This window comes from Heliangelus exortis, chromosome 2 (assembly GCF_036169615.1).
Source record: "Heliangelus exortis chromosome 2, bHelExo1.hap1, whole genome shotgun sequence".
Classification (NCBI taxonomy): Eukaryota; Metazoa; Chordata; class Aves; order Apodiformes; family Trochilidae; genus Heliangelus; species Heliangelus exortis.
Window position 1 is genome coordinate 46434361 of NC_092423.1, and position 21640 is coordinate 46456000.

The 21640-nt window shown below is 39.5% G+C and overlaps 1 protein-coding gene and 1 long non-coding RNA gene across 3 annotated transcripts in view; both read right to left on the reverse strand.

Annotated features, from left to right (window-relative positions):
* LOC139792513 (uncharacterized) overlaps nt 1-582 on the reverse strand; it is a 31631-nt gene extending 31049 nt beyond the window's left edge. Inside the window, exons 1-2 of one of the 2 annotated variants that reach the window (XR_011724294.1) lie at nt 415-582; nt 223-258 (exon numbers count right to left, since the gene is read on the reverse strand). This is a non-coding gene — a long non-coding RNA (uncharacterized lncRNA). The remainder of the gene's footprint in view (nt 1-222; nt 259-414) is intronic. The other variant, XR_011724293.1, reaches the window with a different exon arrangement.
* Nucleotides 583-12108: 11526 nt separating this feature from the next.
* The window catches only part of GLB1 (galactosidase beta 1), a 45861-nt gene continuing 36329 nt past the window's right edge, over nt 12109-21640 (reverse strand). The window contains exons 15-16 of the mRNA XM_071735913.1: nt 18059-18298; nt 12109-13500 (exon numbers count right to left, since the gene is read on the reverse strand). Of these exons, the coding sequence (XP_071592014.1) occupies nt 13240-13500; nt 18059-18298 (501 nt within the window). The 3' untranslated portion in view covers nt 12109-13239. The remainder of the gene's footprint in view (nt 13501-18058; nt 18299-21640) is intronic.

Below are 21640 nucleotides of genomic sequence, written 5' to 3' on the forward strand. Positions count from 1 at the left end.
CTATGTGTGGATGTATAATTTGTATATTTTAATTACTTTATCATTGTAACTCAGGATAGCAATGTTTTATTTTCATTAACATAGAAAATTTTAAAAATATTATTAAAAAATTTAAAAAGTGTTTTTTTAAAACTTTTGCAGCATGTATGAACACATTTGAAGCATTTTGGGTAAAAACATATGTTTTAAAGTGAATGTTTCTTTGTTCCAAAAGTACTTAACCTCAAGACTCAATTTTCATTCACTGAAGACATGTATCTGACAAAACAAAAGACAGTCAAAACAAAGATTGTGCAGAAATGGTCTGACATAAAGTCAGGAACCACACAAATAATCCTAGCATTTGGATGAGCAACTGAGATGAAAGTTGTGCTCTGAGCAAGTTTGTTTAATTGGGTGCAAGGGGGAGCTCACCTTTACGTGACAGGCTCAGGAAACCACAACCTGGGGCTGGAGCTCACCAAACATGGATGGTTTAATCCTCTCTGTTGCCTGGAACAAACATTCTTCCTTCATGCCTCGAGCTATGGTGGATAATGCCATTCCTCTTTTGAGAGAGGTCTTTGAAACCTGCCGGGGAGAAAGGATGAGATAATGGTATTAATACAGACTAAAACAGAGCAGGGACTTTCAAAATGTCAATTGACCAAACTCGTCAGACTCTGAACAAGTTTCCAAGCAACGAATGACGATAGGTACAGACCCACTGAACCATGAAAGAGAATGGATAGACATTTAAGTGAAGCAAAGCTGACTCATTCCTAAACACACATTTTTACATCAGAGTTCCTCGGAAGGCTTGCCTGTGTCCTCTCTTTAATTGTGCTAAGCCACCATAGAAAGGTAGAAAAGCTTAATTATATTACATATTAATGATAAAAAGGTAAAACCAAGGTGGTTGGCTTGTTTTCATACAGCTCTTTTGCCATCACAGTCACATAAAGCTGAATGACACACTTACGTTTTATTCTTGAAGACAGCTATATCCCTTTTGCTTCTACAAAGGAAGTATGGTCAGCAGCCTTCTCCTGGTCCGCTCCCCTCAGTCTATAGTGGCCAGCCCTGCAAAGAAAGTAAGGGACTGCTCTTCTCCATCCTACACTGTCCTAGCACCAGCCCTCTATAAGCTTAAAAGGAGCTTTTAAGTAGAAGACTGGATAACAAATAGTCAATGGAAGTGTGGTGAGATATCTAGTACTTGCATAACTGATAAGACCATTAAAAGGTGATGTAGTATCATCTCACAATGATGACAGCAATGAGGTACACAGGTGCCACTGGCAGTCACTGCAAATCACTCCTAATGGAGCAGGCACTATCAGTGATGAGGAACCAAGTTAGATGTTTCCAGGATCATTTCCTTTTTCACAGTCATTTATCAGAAAAATCAAGAAAACCCCATCTTATGGGACAGTCATTGAATCAAAGACACTTCTCATGGAAATGAGGCTCAAGAGTGGGAAAGACCTTTGTCTGTCCCTGAGCAGCAAAATCCAAGTCCCCTGCCAACTCCTTGATGGAGCACTGGCATGACTGACTGCTGTTCTTCATCCCTTGGAAGGGCATATCCCTCCACATACCCCTCATATGCTCAGCTCAAAAGTCTGCTCACAGGCCACATTCAGGCTTTTGTCTTAGTTTATTTCTGATCCTTCTTTGAACTCTCAGAAATAGTAGCATGAGATAACTCTCCTGAAAAGAGTAATTAATGCCTTCTCTACACCATTGGCCACTTGGCCTTATTTTCAGAAAGTCCTTGTTACAAAAGTTAGGGGAGCTGAGACACAGAAGAAGAGCTCACACATTATCAGCACAATGCACACTTTTTACACAATCTGAGGGCCCTCCTGGGGAAGGATTTGTATGTCAGCTTGGTGAGGGGGACTCCAGGCCAGAGCTGCCCAACGCTGTGCCCTTTCTGGTAGCCAAATCTGAAAAAAGCCCAGCCAGGAAAGTCCCTGTCAGGATACACGTTCTGCAAGGACCACCACAGGGTAATGTGAATGGTATCTGCAGGTAAGAGGATGAAAGTGACAAGCTAATGCCATGTTCCAACAAAAGATGTTCTTCACTGGTTCAGATAAAAGTGTGTTATCTGCCTTAATATACCAGAGAGCAAGGATCTGTGTTTGCAGATGTCTGAAAAAGATAAAAGTTCATCCTCTGTATAAACACAGCCCAAACACATACTTGACCAATGCATCATGCTCCTTTAGTGTTTGTGTTGTGGAGTTTGGTTTTTTTAATTATTTTGGGGGGTTTGTTGTTGTTTTTTGTTTTATTTCGTCATCTTGGAATAGTTGAAGTTCCTCCAGGTTTTAGTTTCTTGTTCCAGAGCAACAGCATGCATTCAGCATATGTAGCTCAATACCTGCACACTACAGGCTTTTTATAATTTTAGGTGTTGCAAAGAAACCAAACCAACCAAACCAAAACAAAACAAACCTCCATCTAAAGCACCAAGAATTGTTTAAAATGCCAAGAAGATGTTTGTTTCCTTGCTTTCACTTTGAACGACTATAGCAAATAATTAATAATAAAGAATAAATAGCAAATAATAAAGAATATTATCTGCAAGAATCTGATCTCTTTGCACAGAAACCCTCATTTTCAGTGCTGTTAGCAACCTGCAAGACAACAAAGACTGAATTAAGATTGACATTCCCAGATCTATTCTTCCATTCAAAAGAGGCCAGCAGCATTTGAGCTGCATTTTCTGAGAAGCTCAGGAAAAGAGTTTTGTACCTGAGACAGTGATTGGAAAAACAAGTGGACATCTCTGCATGAAAAACATATTTGTGTCTTTTGCTCAAGAGCTTTGCACTCCTTAAAATAACTCCACAGAAGTACTGAGGTTTGGGCAGGTAGACTGAAGAGAGGGTCCCTCCCTGACTGGAGTAACACAGAAGTATCTTAAACACCATAAAGAAAGATCACAACAGATCTCTGTACTTGCTTAAAACTGGTAAACTGGAACTTGACAACAAATAAGACCATGACCACAGACTGAGTCGCTTATCTTTTCTGCTACCAAGATATGTGGAAAAGGTGTAAAAAGCACACAGAGAAGAAAGAGAATGATGGACTTTCCTGTTGCTTATGTCCTTGTTGCTCATTCACAAGCACCAGGAATGGAAAGAAAACCAGGGTGGTTAATTGCAAGGAACAACAACGTTGTCTGATGGCCCGTTAGAGAAACAGTGCTGAGAAGATGCAAAGGGTTCTGCTCTTGCTAGAAAAAAACTTGTTTATGCTTTCTAGATGAGTGAAACCCACAGCATGAGGTGTCAACACCAAAACCTGCAACGCTACAGAAAAGGGGCTGAAGAAGTAACAAAAGGAAAGAAAAAAGAAGTTTGGATTTAGGCTGTTTTCTCCTTGGTTTTGCTTCACCAACCCATCCTTGCATGATGCAGGTCAGTGCTTGCTTGCTTTCTCAGAAATAAGAGGGAACACCTAAAATCCCCCATGGGGAGGGTTGTCTCCCAGCTGCTTCTGGCTTTTTGCATGAAAGCTTATGCCTTAATCTCCTCTCCCACAGTCACATGGAGTTGAGAGTCAAACCATTCATTCCCACACCAGCTTAAGCTCACATTCTCTGCACGCAGCAGTCACCAGAGTAGGATGCTGCAGACTGTGCTGGCAGCACTTTCTGCATTTGAAGAGGTAGTTTCATGAAAATCTGTCCATGGGAGACGACAGATTTTTTGGTGGCAGCAGCATTGGTTAGTGATCAACACCTTTTAACTCATTACTATCATTTGCATTTTGTTTCAGCTTCAGATTAAAAGTATTTTAGAGTAAGCACGGTCTATTTTTTAACATTATTGAAATAAAATATTTCATTGTTTCTGCTCTGAATTCTTATTGCAATTTTATTATGATTGGAGGAATAATTTCAGAAATCCTCATGTAACCAAAAACAGTAAAAAGAACGCATGGGTTTGTCTTTTTTAATAAATTTCTTGTTAACAACTTCAACAGACTGAATGTACCACATTGCTCAATCAATAGCTTCTTATTCCACATAGTCATGGGAATATGCCAGAATAAAAAAGATTAGCATTAAAAAAAAAAAATGTGTTTTATAGACTCAATCAAAATGGAACTATGTGGATAAAATTTAAATTATCAAACCTCAAATCAGCATTTATGAAAGTTCAACTCAAGTGATAATTATTTAACAATCTGGGGACTGAAAAAACAAGGTGAGAATTAGATACCCAATTAGATACCCAAAACTGTGAAGAATTTTAATTTGTGTTTGTTTTGTTGTTTGGGGTTTTTCTGTTTCAATTTCCAGGAATGGGTTTGTACAGATGCAGGGTAATTACTAATTGTGTGGTAAATTTAAAAAAAAAAAAAAAATATTAAAAAAGCTCACCTTTTCTTTAAGGTGATTCACAATTAAAACCTCAATCATACTATGATAGGAGTGAATGTAGCCTTGCTTTTCAGGAGTGCACATGCCTAATTCATGAACTGTCATGCAAACATAAACTACTGGACATACATTTCAAGCTTCCTGGAAAAAAGTAAAAAGACCTCTAGAGATGTGAAATACTTGTGCAGAAATAGCTGTAGAAATTTGTTAATCCCTAACAATGAGGCAGATAGCTACTATCAGTGTATATTTTAATGACAGCTCCTAACCAAACCTGTCAAGTCTTCAAGACCTGAGGCCACAAGACCCACAAGATACTGTGGGGTTTTTTTGCAAAAGCAACACCGAAGTACAGTAAAAACAAACAAAAAACCGCAAACAAAAAATTCAAAACAGTGAGATCCTTCACAGCAAAAACCACACGTGTCTGATCAGTGAATGGCACAAGCTGGATGTGTCCACTCCAACAAGAGCAGCTGCCCAGGACCCCACCAGCCAGATGTGCTTTTCCTTAGAGGGAAAAGGAACTTCTCCTTTCTGACAGCAAAAGCAGAGAGTGCCACGCAGGAAGACCAAGGTGCACAAGGGTAGGACACAACTGGCTCTGCTCATGTTCATGCAGAAAATGCTTGTGCTTACAGAAAAAAAACCAACAACCTAAGTATTATTACCTGCAGCTTTCTAGACAGCTTCCACTATTTGCACTCTGGCTTCTTTTATCATATTGGGTCTCAAACTTCAACAAGGCAGAAGTAGCCCAAGCATGCCCACCACTACCTATTGACCAGAGTTGATATGCCTAAAAGAAACTGTAGCACCCTTATGCTTTACTTCTTCCTGAAAAAATAACACCAAAAAAGCAAAACCAAACCAAAACAAAAGAACCCAAACCAAATCTGCAGCCTTTTTTAAGGTGCTGTTTTCAGCATTGTTAGGGTTCTCAGTCAATACAACTCTTTCATCTGCTGCATGGAAATGAAGACTATGCTGCTTTGTAATAGAACATGGCATTTTGCAGATCAAAAGTATTACTAAGAGATTTTAAATATCTTTAAATAAAAGAGATATTAAATGAGACTAAGTATTTATTATTACACAGGAAAAAAAAAATCTGTGAATTCATTGCAAGATATCTTGCTCATCTCAAGACATTCAAGAGCCATGCATCTTTTACTTACAAGCCCCCCAAAATTTGTCTCCTTCCACAGAAGATGAAAACAACTTATAATGCATTATTCTAAAAAAACCAAAAAAACCCCAAAACACTTGGTTTTGAGCAATTTCTTTTTCTCAGTCAATGGGTGACTCTTGCCCTAAATCAGGAAGGTTCACAGACAAAACCCCTACTCCTTTTAGACATGCTTACCTCATGAACTTGACATTTTGGCATCTGTAATCAGCAGGGGGTTTCACCAATTTGCATGAACATGCTAAAACAGGTAGCAGGAAAATAATAAGGACTTCACAAGAACAGGAATTCTGTTTCCAAGCCAAACCAGCATTACTTTTTTCCAGCAAAAGGCATACAGCCTGACAAGAAGTGTATAAGCCCCAAGAGCAAAATACACCATGGAGCACAGACCAAAGTAATTAGAAGAGGGCTGATGCTTTTAAATAATCTCAATTGCTGTGCACCAGCTTGCATTGCAGAACATGAGCTTTTAGAGTTCAGGGAGGGTTTTTTTGCAAACGGAGTCACAGTGAGAGAGCTGTTGAATGAATCAGCAGATGAAGCTGAGTCTCTGACTGAAAGGACTTTAAAATACCTGACGTTCCAGCTCAACTTAGTAAGAAAAAAAGACTTCACCTAAAGTTTCAGATGCTGAAACTCAGAAAGAGACATCAGATATGCTTGCCTTCAAGAGAGGATACAGGGTTAGATGGACCTTAGTCAAACTCAGTACCATTATTCTTATTTGAAAAAAAAAACCCAACTTTTATTAGATGAGAAAAATAAAATAATAACAACAAATAATATGAGCTGAGCTCAGTGTATATTTGAAGCCCCCAGCCTCTGAGACAAAAGCATTCTTATGTGCTGTGCCAGCTGGGCAGACCCTTGACAAACTCATTCCCAATAGAGAGAAGAAACAGTGGGAATACATGGATGTTCTTTCACTCACCTTGCAGGACAAGTACAAAAGTGTGGTTGTATTTCTGAAGAAGGTACCTGCTCACCACAAACCACAATGAAAACAATCCAGGCATCGCCTAACCTCATCATTTTGTGGACAACTGAAAATACACAATGCCTATCAAGGACTGTCAGAAAAAGCACAGTTTCTACATTGAATTGCAAGAATAAAATGGAAGACAAGACACTGATAAGCACTTGGGAAAAAAATTTCCAGCAGAGCTATGGGTATTCACAACCATTTGGTTAGGTCAATTTTTGTTAGGATTTGGATATATTTTCTTCAGCTGCACATCAAGCCAGGGGAGCTGAATCTTCACCTCAGTTCATGTCCTTTCTTTCATGTACATTTTTTCTCTGTATGAAAATCTGAATATCAGATAGCTCAGCATCATTCACCTTTGCCAGCTTAGTGAGATGCAAGGCCACAGTCTGTAGCTGGTTCGTGGTGGCTGGAGGCACCAAAAGGGAAGTTATTTTCTTTTTACTTCGTACAATAAATTATTTTTACTTTAAACTTTATTCTTTCCCCTCTCCACTACCAACCTGCTTGGGTTTGAAAAAAGGAAAATTTAAAAAGCCAAAAATCACCCCACTATTTACCTGACACATGATAATGCATTCCCCTGTTTTCACATGGTTTCTCATCCAGCTGGTATCTTGTAACACTGAATATTTGCTTGTATCACCATAGAGCTTAAACATCCCCTTTTTAGCACTGTCCCTGTAGGTATAATAGAAAGGAAAAACAAACTTCATGCAAGTCAAGTATGCTGTTGTTGTTATCTTGTTTCAGCATCTTTGCACAGACTGGGTTTTTCAGAATTATGCAATTACAGCATACAGCTTCTGCTCTTGAATCTGAATTACTGGCATGTTCTGTCCAAGTTCTCTGTATTTGCTAGGGTGGGTGATCAAGATGAATTCTGGGGTAGTAGTGGCGTGGGGTCTGCCCCTTTTCTTCCAATAAAAGGCATTAGGAAGTGTAAAAAATTTGGCTGGTAATAAAATACTTACTGTCTTGGTGTCAGACAGTTAAAATTAGAAAAGTTCCATAGAAGCTGTGGTTTTCTTCAACACTTCTGAAGCCTTTGAGTCAAGCCAAACAAACTCAGGAGCTGAAAAAAGTAGGAAAAAAAAAAAAAAAAAAAAAAGAGCTGCTTCATCAGATACCAACCAGCAGCAATTTTCTTTTATTTCAGCAGAAGATAAGTGGAGTCAGTGCTTTAAACAGTCACGTCTGCAGGTGTCTACGTTTGGCTGTAGTCAAAAGACTCACATTATTTTAACTTCAGCTTTCAAAGTAGATGCTGCTTTGGATCAAAGGACCAGGAGAGCGACAGAGGAATGCACTGCAGCAGAAGCCACTGCTTCAACAAAATTTTGCAGGAAATCATGCTAACCCCTCATGGGTACAATACCAGGTTCTCAGGTTCTTCACTGCGCCAGATCTACCTATTCATGGCTGATGCAAACCACATCCTAAAACTGAAGGCAAAAAAAAAAAAAAAAGCCAGAAGATTTGAAAGTCTTCTGGGAAGTCTTGCTGGCATAGTGGAGTATTGCAAAATTGAGAAATAAAACTTAACATGGAGGAGGCAAGGAAAGAGTGCAAATTTTCCTTCTGCACAGCTTCTGTCTTATCCCATATGTGCCTGCTATGAAAGCAGCAACCAGGATTTTCAGTAAACAGGAGAAAGTTTACAGTCTAAAGCTCAGCAACAGACATGGCATAAGGGAGGTTAAAAAGTAGGCTATCAGCTTCTTGTCCTCCTTCTCCCCAAGGAATTTAACCTATGCTTCAGAGGGCTCCTTCACCTGTAGCTCAGGAAGACATCCAGATCCTGCAGCCACCAAATGCAAACAGAGCCATTCACCTCCTCCCAAGGAAGTGCTTTGGAGGGTGTTACAGCAGAAGTCCACCACCAGGGAAGACTTCTGGATAAATTTAGACCAGAGATCCATAAAGGCTCTTCACTAATGCACACCTGACCCAAGATCTGCGGGACCTGTGAAAAGGAACCTCTGAGTGGGATTTAGAAGAAAGGAGAAAAGTCCAAGCAAGCTGGAAGCAAAGGCATCTTCATCCAGCTTGTGAACTGGTGATGGACAGGTGGAAAGGATGGAGATGGACTCTGCTTCAGACAAGCAAAGTCACACTGAAGGAAACATTTTAAGTTTCTCTACGCATAACATTTTCCTAGTATGAGAGGAAGAACCAGAAAGACTTAAGCAAGAATGAAAGAGGAAACGGAGAACAATTTCTTAGCTATAGCATTTAGAGGGATGACCCACAATTGCGAGGCATTTCCCTACATTGTGATCTGGCCCACAAACACAGACAATACTGAAAAGCCTCTAGAGAAGCACCAAGTTAATAAAAAAAACAACAACAACAACAACAACAACAACAACAACAACAACAAAAAAAAAAAAAAAAAAAAACAAAAAAAAAAAACCAAGTAGTGCACTTAGACTTTGTGCTTTGTAGCACTTACAAAGACTACAGAAACTTGACAAAAAATTCCCCTCACCCATAGATACGGGCTGCATTTTCCTACTGGATTTGCCCTGGTATTCCACAGATCCATCCTACCTAAAAGAGTCCCTTTCTGCTGGAGTTTCAAACTCAATTCCTATTTCATTAGGGAGGTATTGGGTTGTTTTTTTTCCTCTCATCTGCCAAAAAAAAAAAAAAAAAAAAAAAAAAAAAAAAAAAAAAAATTTAAAAAAAAAATTAAAAAGGGTTATTTACAGTCATGCAACTGTGCGAACATTACCAAAGTGCAAGATAGTGATCTTACCACTGTGCTTGCACAGTCTGCTATGTGTGCATGCTGGGAAGTTTCATAAGCAAAACTCTGCTACTCATTGTGACACTTCAGAGCTAGAAGTGGGACCTTCCTAAGACCCTGACTTTGGAGTCCTACCTACACTTGGCTCCTGAGGGACAGGTGTATGAGCTAAAGTCCAAACCAGGAATTCTTAAATATGTTGCTGACTCCTTGGCCACAAAGACCATATATCCAACTGAATAGGGACTGTTGTATGAGAGGCCTGATATAAGCACTGGTTCAATGAAACCTTGAACCCTCTGTAGGTCACACACCCTCAGGACTGCCCCCAGAGCAGGGACTCTGGTTCACTACTCTCATCTTTGACAAAACAACAAGCAACAGAAAATATCTTCTGGAAAGGGATTCTTAAACATACATATTTTATTCGGTGAAAGCAAGACAAAAATCCTTGTGACGTATTTTACATTTTTCCATTCAGCCCTACGTCAGACTCTTGTGCAAACTGTGCAAAAAATGAGTTTTTCGTCAAAAATTGTAAAAGAAAATGGCAGGCACTGTAGAGCCCCAAGAGAGATGGGAAAGCTGCCTGCATAAAAGAACTACAAAGGGCACAGAGAGTCTAAAGGGGTGTGGACAAGGTCAATCCTCAAGTAATTCAGGAACCATGCAGTCTTTGTCAACACTTAAAAAGATAATTATGAATATAAGAGAAAAACAGTAGTCTCATACAAAGGTTAAGAGAATTCAACTACATAGTGCACACTTTGCCAGTTCATGTTCACCTACTTGCTCATTCATCCCAGGTACTCTCATTCAAAAGGTCTTCATTCATGCATAGGTGGGATTACAGTCTAAATCTACAAATCCCACTTCAGGACTAGAAAAAGTATCAGTGCTAAGCTTAACTCCTACAGCTACAGTCCAGGGGCAGATTTAAGATGGTGCTCCCCTAATAGAATTGCAAGGATCACACCTACCAGTGTTAAAATCTCCACTTCCTAGAGACTGAGTCTCACTGAACACCAAGTTTGTCCTGGTGTGCTGCAAGCAGACAACCTGTGCCCATTATTCAGCTGCTGTGCCAGCAAAGTACTCACAGGTTCCCCAGAACAGGCAGGAGACAGCATTTGAGGAGTCACAATAGCTTCTATTCCTTCTTTCCATGCCTGCAGGAAGCAGTTAGCACCACTAAACACACAATTCCATTGAGCTTCAGCATCTGGAAAAGACTACACTGTGGATACTAGCTCAGGGTCTTAAAATGTTTTCACATCCTGCCCCTCAAAACCAAATTGAAACTTAGCTCAGGTGAGCCAGTTAACTCCCCACAGCCCTTCCTCTTCTATGCTTTTGAAGGTTTCATTCTAATTTCGCTTCGATCCCTGGCCACAAATGATGGAACATCTGAGGATAGGTTAAAATAACTGACCCGCTTGAGACTGCAAAGGAGCAAATTCTAAGCTGTTCTATTTTGCATCAAATACTTAGTCCCAGGAGAACTGCATGCACAGGCTAGGAAACCAGTAGTAGCAGAGTGGGAGCAGGGTGACCCAGTGTGAGATGTGGGCAGGGCAGAACACCCTCCCTGCAGCACTTACAAACATATCCTTGGGTAAAGCAGCAGCGAGTGGCAAGAGGCTCATCTTGGTAGTGCAGTACTCTGAAGGCCCCTAACCACCAAGACCTCCCTTCTGCATGCTCACAAAAATACCACACCACTTGGCAACCTCTACCACTGTTGTCACGTAGGTAGACCAGGATTAGAAATCAGGGCTCCAACTTTCAGTTTCTTCCCATAGACACGAGATCACTTCACTGAAAGCAGTACACAGGCATGTGTGTTAAGAAGCTACTTAAACCCCTACTTGAAAAAACTTTTAAGCCCATTTTTTCCATCTTGTTATGTCATTCTAACCAGATGCATGTTTGTAATCCTTGATGCAAAGCCTTTCCCCTTGTAATATCAGTTATAGCAAAAAGTGAAGTCTTATGGACTACACAACATTTTCGCAAGTACAATGTCAAACATAATGTAGCGAGAATGGGAGTCAGGAGTTCCACTCTTCCCACAGTACATACTGCCTGAAAAATAAAGATACTCCTGGTTGTAAAGGCACTGAACTGTTGTAAGAATAACACCTAAATAGTACTGTCATTCTGCATACTCCAAGCCACAAAACCCACAACTGGTATAACACTCATTCTATTCCATTCCTTACTTTCAAGGCCTGGCTCTGAGGTAATTATTGCTTCATAACAAACAGCTGGCAGAGCACATTCCAGGGTCTGCATAGGGATGGTGCCAAGACAAAAATGAATCTGGGATCAGGGCAGACCACTTTATTCCAAGAATGAATTGCAAGAGGTACTGAACCCACAGGCCCCAGCCACTAGATTTTGCATCTGAGGTGAGAATTTTGGTGAACCGCACGTGCCTGGTCTGCAAGCCAGTCTAACACGTAGCAGAGATGTAGCTACTCAAGGGAGTAGTGCTCATTTTCACTCACTCCTCAGGTGGCTATAATAGTCCTCGTCAGCTGAGAATAAATAAGTTTTGTAAGTTTTTGCATTGACCATCTCAAAAAAGGGTGGCACCTTCAGGATCCACACAGCCCCTTACAACTACTTTGTTTTGCTTCGCACACCTCTTCGTAACACAGAAAACAAAGGAGACATCAACAAGAATTCCTTGTCCATAGCAACTTTACAATCTCATTCCTCCCTTGTCACTCTAACTGCTCAGAACTCTTCCTCACCCCCTTTCTCCTTCCCAAATAAACACAGGAAGGATGTAATCTTTAAAGAACCATTTTAATAATGTCAGACAGAAATCAAAGGAAGAAATCACAGATTATGAAAATACTCGATTCCATCATCTTAATCTTCTGTAGTTTAAATCTCAAAGATTTTCCATGATTGACATCAAACCCATAAGGATAAAAAAGAATCATAGAATCAGTCTGCTGTAGAAAATCAGCTTTACTGACAGAGATTATGCATCTTTGTGAATATCAGGCACTTACAAAAATCACCAGTTCACAGAAACAAAACAGAAGATGTCAATTAATGTCTAAAAGAGAATTGAAGTTCTTTAACTGAAAGCCTTCCACTTCCAAGGTGCTGGTCTATGAAAAATTATGGAAGAAGGAAAAATTAAAAAACAGACTAAAACTTATGGGTGTCCTTGTACTTATCAAGTTCCCTAACGTCTCCAGAGACAGCAGAAGGGAAGCAGTAAACTTGCTTTCCAAGAGGGGACAGATGCAGACTACCACATCCCTCCACATTAGTGCTGTTTGGACCAGACTGCATTTGAGTGCTCTCTTCTGCAATTCTTCTCACTGCTCCCATGAGAAACCAATATAATTTTTTCCAAGATTGTTTGCAGGGAGGTGAAAAAAAATGAGGTCTGCTCAATGTTGGCAGTGAGTGCATTCAGACTGTTGATAGTAACCAGATTATAAAATCAGATGGAGGTGTCTTAGTCCCTTGGCAGCTCTGATCTAGCAGTCCTCATAAGTAAACAGCAAATTAGCAAGGCTGTGCACACTTTTTGTGTGCGCTCTTCAGTTGCAAAACATGGAAGAAAAAAACCAAAACAGCACACAAGAGGGTTCCTGTAATGTAAGAAGCCTGCAAGTTCTCCACTTTTATTTGACTGATGCAAATGTTACCTTCCAGTTGAGTTTTATTTCACAGTCCAAGGTAAATTCTAAAACTACATTTTTCTAGTGTTTTTTCTTTTTTAAAGAATTTCAATATTTAACTCTGTCAGATTTAAATAAAAAAAAAGGTCTTAAAGGTATTTAAAAAGCTGCCTCAGTTAAATAACTTACTGATTAACATTGAGTCTTTAAAAAAGGAAAGTGTGATTTTAAGAAAAGGGAAGCAAAGGGGGGAGAGATAAGGAAATACTCAAACCATTATAGATTGTTCAGCCACATGTCTCTAGCAAAGAGTTGGAGGGCAGCATTTGCATGATGCATGGTTGCATTGATACTAGGTTTGTCTACAAATTCTATTTGGCATGCCTGGGTGCTGCAAGGAGAACTCTCCAGCTCCAACACTGTTATGTTGTTTGGCTCCGATGAAACAAGTATATTCCTTGGGACAAAAAGGGTCAACTGAGGACCACGGGCTGGCCAGTAGCGACCAAGATTAAAGCCATTGATCCAAATTTGCCCCTGTTAAGAGAGAAAGAAAAAAGAGTGACATTTCAGTATTTTGGCAGTAATCAAATGATGAAATTGCTTTAAGCATAACACTCTTCACATAGTGACTTAATTTCCTCCATCCTTCAGTTTGATAGAACACAAGGATAGAAAATCTGTCGAAGAAAATGCCAGTGACACTCAAAAGCATCTAAACCCCTCAAATGAGTTGAATTAATACTTCAATTAAACATTAATACTTGGAATAAAGCATTCAAATAATGCAATAATTCCAAACTGTACTTGGGAAACCAGGAGAAACCAGGAGTGCAGGTTCCTGGCGCTGAATTTTGCAACAAGTTTCAGAACAACACAAACCTCAAAATTGTACTTGCTTGAAGCCGAGAAAAGGAGAAGGAGAAAGAATTCACAAAAGAAAAAAGCAGATCCTAATTCTGTTGTGGCTCTCTGTACAAGTGTAAGACTGCATTATCCTGGTAGTCTCTTCCTATTGCATGATTTCAGGAAAAAGACACAGCTTCTCTAGACACATGAAATTCTGATGTCTATTATAATACAGTAGTCAGAAAAAGACCATGTGAAATCACACTGCACTACTGTATTATGTTGCATCTACTTATATATAACCATTCAAATCTTGGGAATTCTGCTGGCACTGATTTAATTTCAATGAAACTGCAGTTACCTTGGCATTCCAATACTTTACATTACTTTTTATAGGGGAAAGGGCTACAACTGCTAGCTCAAAATACTGTTCTAAAACTACAAATACTTTAAGTTTAAAGATAAAACAAAACTGGGGAAGAGGAAAAGAAAAAAGTAAAATAGTCTACACTACAAAATAGACACGCTGAAATCACACAAACCAATACTGTATAAATTGGTGAGCTGCAAAGTGTTCAGAGCTGAATGATGGTTTGTTAAATAAGACACAAGGGATAACATACAACTGATTTAGACAATTTGCTTTTACTCCTCCAATGTATCTTTTCACCATTTGTCAGACATGAGTTCAGTGGACAAGAAAAGTGATGGGAACAGATAATGGCATCTGTGTTTTTCTTTGACCTTTGGTAATCAGAATATAGAGGAAAACCAAACACACAGCACTGATATACACTGATAAAAATAATATAATAGTCTGAATCAGTGGAAAGTAAGGACTTTTCTTGCACTCATGGAGATTTCTAAAAATATCTGGGATAGCTGAAGTCAGAATAATACTTTTAAGGGATTTACAGAAGCATAATTGTAATTTAGCAACTACGGCTGTTCAAGTTGTTTTGGAGGTATTTTTTGGTATTCTTTTCCAAGTATCTATGAAAACAAATTTTATGAAACTTGCATGAGAAATTTTATGAGTAGTGGGTACATTTGCAAGTGTAGGTGAGTTATTTCAGCTCTGTATCCACTTCCGTGGTATGAGATCCTATCTTGCACATTTCTGCCAAGGTGTTAATAAATTTAGACCTCAAACTTTTCCTTTTTTTTTTTTTTTTAATCAAGTTTATCTTGCTTTGTGGCTTATTTTTGCTGTATGAAAAGGCACGAGAGGAGCTATTCATGCAAGCTCACTAGTCTGCTTCTGCAGTAGTTTTAGAAGAGAAAATGGCCTTAATACCATCTCCCCATACACATGATGAATTAGTGAGTGTACTCACCAAACAATAAGTAACCTACCTACTACACAGAGTGACTGAAGCCTTGAAAGAAGTAGGAGTTTACTGTAGGAATCAACTGCATTAGAGTTCTAATACAGGAGTTACGATCAGACAGGTCTCTGCTTCTAATCTTGATCATTCACTGCTTATAACTCAGTTTCCCAGTGAAGTTATGAACTTAATTTCTCAATTCCAAGCTGTCCTCATTAACACTGCTATTTGTAAAGACAGCACACAGGAATGTGTATGCCCTAAACCAGCAAATCACAACGCTGCACACACTACTAATTAATATGCCCTACACAAAATAAAGGAGGTGAGAGCTCTGTCTTCAGTAACAATATTTCCTTTAGCAGGATCAGCAATTACAGTCCAGGATTCCGTATAAATCAAAACCAGTTCTGATGCCAAATTCTTTTTTCTGTTGAAGAAAAAGACCAATAAAGGTAGCCATGCATTCAGGGAAATGTATGCTTAAAGGCACCATGCTTCCTCAAGCAAAAGTTGAGGAAGCTTTACTAATAGCAAAGAGTTTAAAAACTACTGAAGAAAAGTGAGCCACAACACAGGTCATGACTGTTAATGCTGAACCCTTCCTCCAGGCTGTTCACCATGCCTTATTCCTCCTTTTAATATGCAAAGGCAGGATCATCACTAGAACTATATGGTGACAACACTTGGTGTTTTACTCAAACAGGTGCGTTTGTGGAGTCTCTCCACACTTTGGCATCAGCAATTTACACAGTACCACTCAAGGAATTAAGGCCCAGAACCAGTGGGACCTGAGTGGTATTTAAACCCTTACAATCCTCTGCCTTAAGGGTGTTTCCTCACTGGTAAAGTTACCTGTAAGTCCCAGTTTCCACATACAGTACAACCTCACTCTTATTATTCCTGGGTATCTTATTTAAAACTTTGGTCCAATCCATCACCCTGGTTTGGGCCAGGATAAAGGTAACTTTCCGTCTTGTAATTCTGCTTTCAGCCAAGTCTCTTGTAAGTAGCTGCACTTGCTGAAATTAACAGCAAGTTTCTCAGCCTGTGTCTGCTTCTGGGACTGATAATGCTCAAAGTTTATAGCTACTGCTGGAGACTGGTGTGCAGAGCCAAGGACACTGCTCAGCTCTGAGGAACATCTTATGCTCTGGAAAGAGAAAGGGAGTAAAGGGGTCACACCTGCAGCCCTCCTTTAGGGAGGGGTGGACAAGACAGGTGACCAAAATTGACCAGAGTATTCCATCCCCTATGTATCATACTCAGTATAAATTTGAGGGATCACAAGGGTCAAATCCCTTCCTGCTTCCCCTTCTTCCTGTCTCTGTTTACTTCAGCATCTTGGGAGGATTCCATCCGTTCCTCTGCCTGTGGTCCTGATCCCTGCCAGCCTGAATCCCTGTGTTCCTGCCTCCAGCTCCCGACTGCTGCTGACTCCAGGACTCCCTGGACTTTCCCAGGGCTGCCCTGCAGCCTCGGGTGTGATGTGAGAGTTACTGGGGAAAAGGGGGGAGGAACGTGGTATCATTTTTCTGTATATTTGTATATATTTAACATTTTTTTTCCTTTTTTCATCATTACTGTTTCATTAAAGCTGTGTAGTTTAGTTTCCAACCTGCAAGTCTCTCCCTCATTTTCTCTCCTTTCTTTATCAGGGTTGGGAGGGGTATTAATAGAGAGCATCTGTCATTGAGTTAATTGCTGGCCTAGCATTAAACCATGACATCCATGTAAAGCTTGAATGGTAAATTCAATAACCCTACAGTCACCTTGACTGCTTTAGAGTGTATACAAACTATGTAAAACAGATCAGAGGAAATGATCCCAAACAATACATGAGAATTCTTGGACATATTTGCCATTTTAAAGACAAGTTTCCCAACAGGCAGGTATTGTCATCTTGCTTCCTGAAAAAGGTTTATGATATATGGGGACATAGAATTCACTGCAACACCCACAAGATTCCAGTTCCTGTGCAAAGAGCTGGTTTTGGATTTTATGTTGTGATTGTGTAAAATATGCACATATATAGGAAGAGGGACTAAGCCAGACTTCTCATCCAAGCTTAGTGAACACAAGACTGAGTGTCTGCAATGAGTCCTGGTCTTCTGCATATTGTGAAGTGCTTTATCCACTTCATCCACTGTTTGATAGACTACCAGCAACTCCTTCTCCTACACTATTTTAATAACAGTAAATTAACTGTTTCAGAAAGACATAATTTTGCTACCTAACACTATCACTGACACTTCCATGAAGCCTGGACTTAAATATTTAGGCCTTCAAGAGGAGTAGCTTTTCTGTGCTGTTCTGTGGTCTCTGTGCCTCTCATCAGCTCTCTGAGCTGCTCCTCACCCATCCTGCTTGCTGGCTGCTTTAAACATGGCACTGTGAAAACACACTTTCCTGCTCTTGCTACCCTGCAGCCCTATGGGAAGTTCCCACTAACAGAGATCTGCCCACAATCTTCTCATGGCAGTGCTGTCTAACACTCTGTATGCTTAGTAAAAGGATCTATAAAAATAGTTTCATTCCACAAGCATGTATTCATTCCCTCCCTCCAAAAACCTGTTTCTGCTCCACATCTCAAGACACAAAAAAAGCCAACACAACTAAATGCTGCATTTTCTAAATAGCCTGACGGTTCATCTTTTTCCCTACTGAAAAACTACATTTTGGGGTTTTTTGTGATGCTCCATTTACTAAGCCAATACCATGTATCTTTTGAATACATTTCCCTTCTCTTAATCATTTATTTTCAGATTAACTAAAAACAAGGAATCTATTTCCTACACATTAGAAGTATCTGAGACACCCTACCGCTACAACCAACTTCTACTTATCTAAGAGAGATGGATTTTGATTGTCCATAGAAGATTTAGTAGCTTTCTGAGTGAACTTTCAAAAAGATGTACCTTTGTCCAGCCAGGAAACTTGACATAGGTGTCTTGAGGCAAATCTGGAATCCCTTCAGGAACTGAAAGTCTACCAGTGTAAAAAGCAGGTGTTTCATAACTCAGTGGACTAAAAAAAGATCTTCTTGGTTGCTCGAGGTGGCCAATAACACCATGGTTCACTGCTCCATCTATGTCTAGAGGATATATTTCCCAACGCACAAGTAAATCTTCACCAAGAGTTAAATTTGAAACTAGACCCTAGAAGGAAAGAAAAAAAAAACACACCAAAACATAACATAATTAGTTTAATGTTATTAAAGTTATTTGGCTGCAACTGTAAATCATTCAGGAATAAAAACTGAATCAGAGCACTTGCAACAGCTGGAAATGGATGTATGAAAGAACCCAAGCTTGGTTCTTCACCAAGTCATAAGCTTTGCTTAAAAATAAAGGGTTTCATTTATTTTCTGTGAAAGATCTGTTTCTATTCAAAGTTTTGAGCTTTCAATGATGCCCAAGATTTTTTCCAAACTTGTTTCCTATAACAGTGAAAATTTCTGTTTTCCTTTAACATGAGCACAGCTCCAAACCCTGGAGCTTATAAAAAAGTAGAAAAAGCATTAAATATCCTAAGTTTGAGATACCATCAAGAGATTTGGTAACACTGAGTCAATAACCCAAGACATTAACCTGCACAACAGCAGAGAAAGCAGTATTTACTTCCCACAAATCTTCTACAGCTAACTACAGTATAAAAAATCGAGGCACATGCTTTGTGATCCTGATTCAGTGAAATACTTTGAGCTTCCAGTCACAGCTGCAAGCCCACAGAGTCCTGTTTCATTTCTCTGGAACCATGTGTGTTGCACACTAGGAAACATGCACAATGAATGCAAAAGCAAGGCAAGGTGGAGTGGAAGGAATGTTGTTACCCTTTCACACTTCCTACTTGTGTTATAATAATAGTTTCTGAAGTTGGGTTTCAGTGCAATGCAAGGGCTTGATTTTAAAACCAATATTGCTACTTCCAAATCATTGCTGCATAGAAGCTGTTTTTTAGTGCAACTTAAGTTCTGGTGCAAACACCAGATGTCAAACAGGAACAAGCAAAACCACAGTTTGTATGCTATTTTGTGTGTCTGTTCTAATGTCTAATAAGCATTGTACTGACTCATGAGTTGCTAGCACTAGTTGGTTTTCTCTTTCTATACCTAGACGTCCACTTTACAGAACAGGAACTTAAGTTTTCTTATATCAAAATAAAATATTTGCACAGAGTTAAGTGGCAAAACTTTTCTATATGATCGGGACTTTGTTTAGCAATAACTGCAATAATGCAACATAACTTTAGCCAAAACTTTCTAACCTGTCTACCTAAGCCCATCTTTAGGCACTACGAATGGTGGGATTTTTCAAATGAGATAAAATGCCTACACTAAGCATCCTAACTTTGGTCTGCATAAGAATGCATTTCCAATGGTCCAGATACAGACATAAAGTTTCAAAGTAAAACAAAAATATAGTGGCAGTGAGCAAGTGAAAAAATACAGAAAAACAGAACCCACACACCTCCTCCCTTTGTGTCCTTAAACAAGGCTTTTATCAGCAGGATGTTTTAAAATGAAAACTCTTTTAAGATTCCTTCCCAAACCCTAGATGCTTAGTTACATTTCAAGCCCCCAGAAGTGATAAAATACCAGCCAAACAAAACCCAGAAAAGCTACTCTATTTGCTTTAAAATGCAAGGCTTAGTAAGGTAGGAAACCCCTTCCCCTAAAATTATTCTTGAAATCCCAAAATATCTGAAACCTGAGTTATAATTGTCAGTTTTCAAGAATAAAGAACAACATGAAGGAGGGATTTCTATGGAAAGAAGCCATGTATATTTTCAAAATCTACCCGAGGAATCTACCCTGGTATGAGTGTGAATTTCAGCTCAACTACAACAATAAGAAGCACCTCCCTAGTCCAACCCTTTATCCTCTCATTTGGTTATCTTTTTTTAGCACTATGCACCTTATCACCTATGCTAGTATCAAATAAATAAATTAATAAATGCACTATTTCTGCTGGCTCTACATGAAGGCAAAACACTGGGGAACTCACTGCCCTCTCTCCTGCCACTCAAATAAAGGAAAGGTACCTTGAAGAGAAAGTATAAACAGAGTTGGCATTCCTGCTGCCCAGTGAATTTATATGTCACAAGTACAGCAAACCCACAGTTGCTGATGCTTTTTATTCAGAGGCTTTCGTACATCATAAAAGTTCCCACACATATTTAGTTTTGTTCAGCTTAGGATTTAAATAACTCTATGCCTTCCAAAGTGTAATATGGTCAAACTGCTTTCTGATATGGTGAAAGCCTACAGACAACCAGATCTGCAAATAGTGAGATTTACATTTCTTTGCCTTAACTAGTTTTAACATAACTGGAAATATACCTAAAATCCTCATCACAACACACTCAAGAATAAGATTACTGGTCAATTAAGACTCCTTTAAACCAAGCCTCAGCTTCAATTCTTGCATACTGTTTAACCATAACTAATACATCCTTCTTTAAAAATGCAAACAGGACTATCCTATCCTACTCATGGCAACAAAACACAAATGTGAGAACAGGAGCTTTGGCCTATTGGACATCTTGCAAGTCACTTCCCAGACTATGTTTTATGATTGCACTGGATTCTGCAACAGGCCCAAACTCAACCAGAGTTTGTGGTCTCATCAACTAGGCTACTTAAGATCCATACATATTTGGGCTTACCTTTTCCAGTACTTACAACCTTAAAAATCCCACTTCTTCACAGCATGTGTGCCTTTACTAAATGGTACACTTCAGACATGTCTTTCTCCAGCTCTTGTATCCAAACAAACCAAGAAACACTTTGGACACAGACAGAATTTAGATTGAGAGGCAAAAGAAGCTTCTAATTTTCCTCTCATCACCTTAGCTCCAAAAAGGCACCACAATCACCAGACAGTTATTTATCTGGGCAGTCATTAAACACTTGACAAGCTTTTTCAACACTGCCAAGTTGTTGTCCAGGGGGTATTTAAGAGATTCTTGCTGTTAGGGGGCTAAAAAATTCTTCTTTTTGTAGAGCTTTGTCATTATTTTACTATTGCTTGTAACCCAGTAATACCCAAATCTTAAGAAATAGCATCCCTCATCACTGAATACAGCACAAACCCAAGACTGGCCCCTATAATACTCCTCTTTTCAGCAAATATCACACAGAGCTTTGGAATCCTATAAAGTGTAAAACCAGGAGAGTTTCCTTTTTACCCCTGCCCTTGCTTGTGTTATGTCAGTGGAGTCATCACTTTTTATGTTGGCAAGGTTTTGACAGCGGGGGGCTGCATGGGTGGTTTCTGTAAGAAGGTGCCAGGACGCTCCCCCATTGATAGAACCAGTTTCAGCAGGCTCCAAGATGGACCTGCCACTGGATAGATCTGAGTCCATCAGTGACATTAGTAGCACCTCTGTGATAATGTCTTTCTGAAAGGGAGAACAAGGAGGGAGGTGACACAGGCTGCAGCCCATGGATGTCCATGGTGGAGCAGATGTCAACCTGCAGCTTCTGGAGAACCCCACAC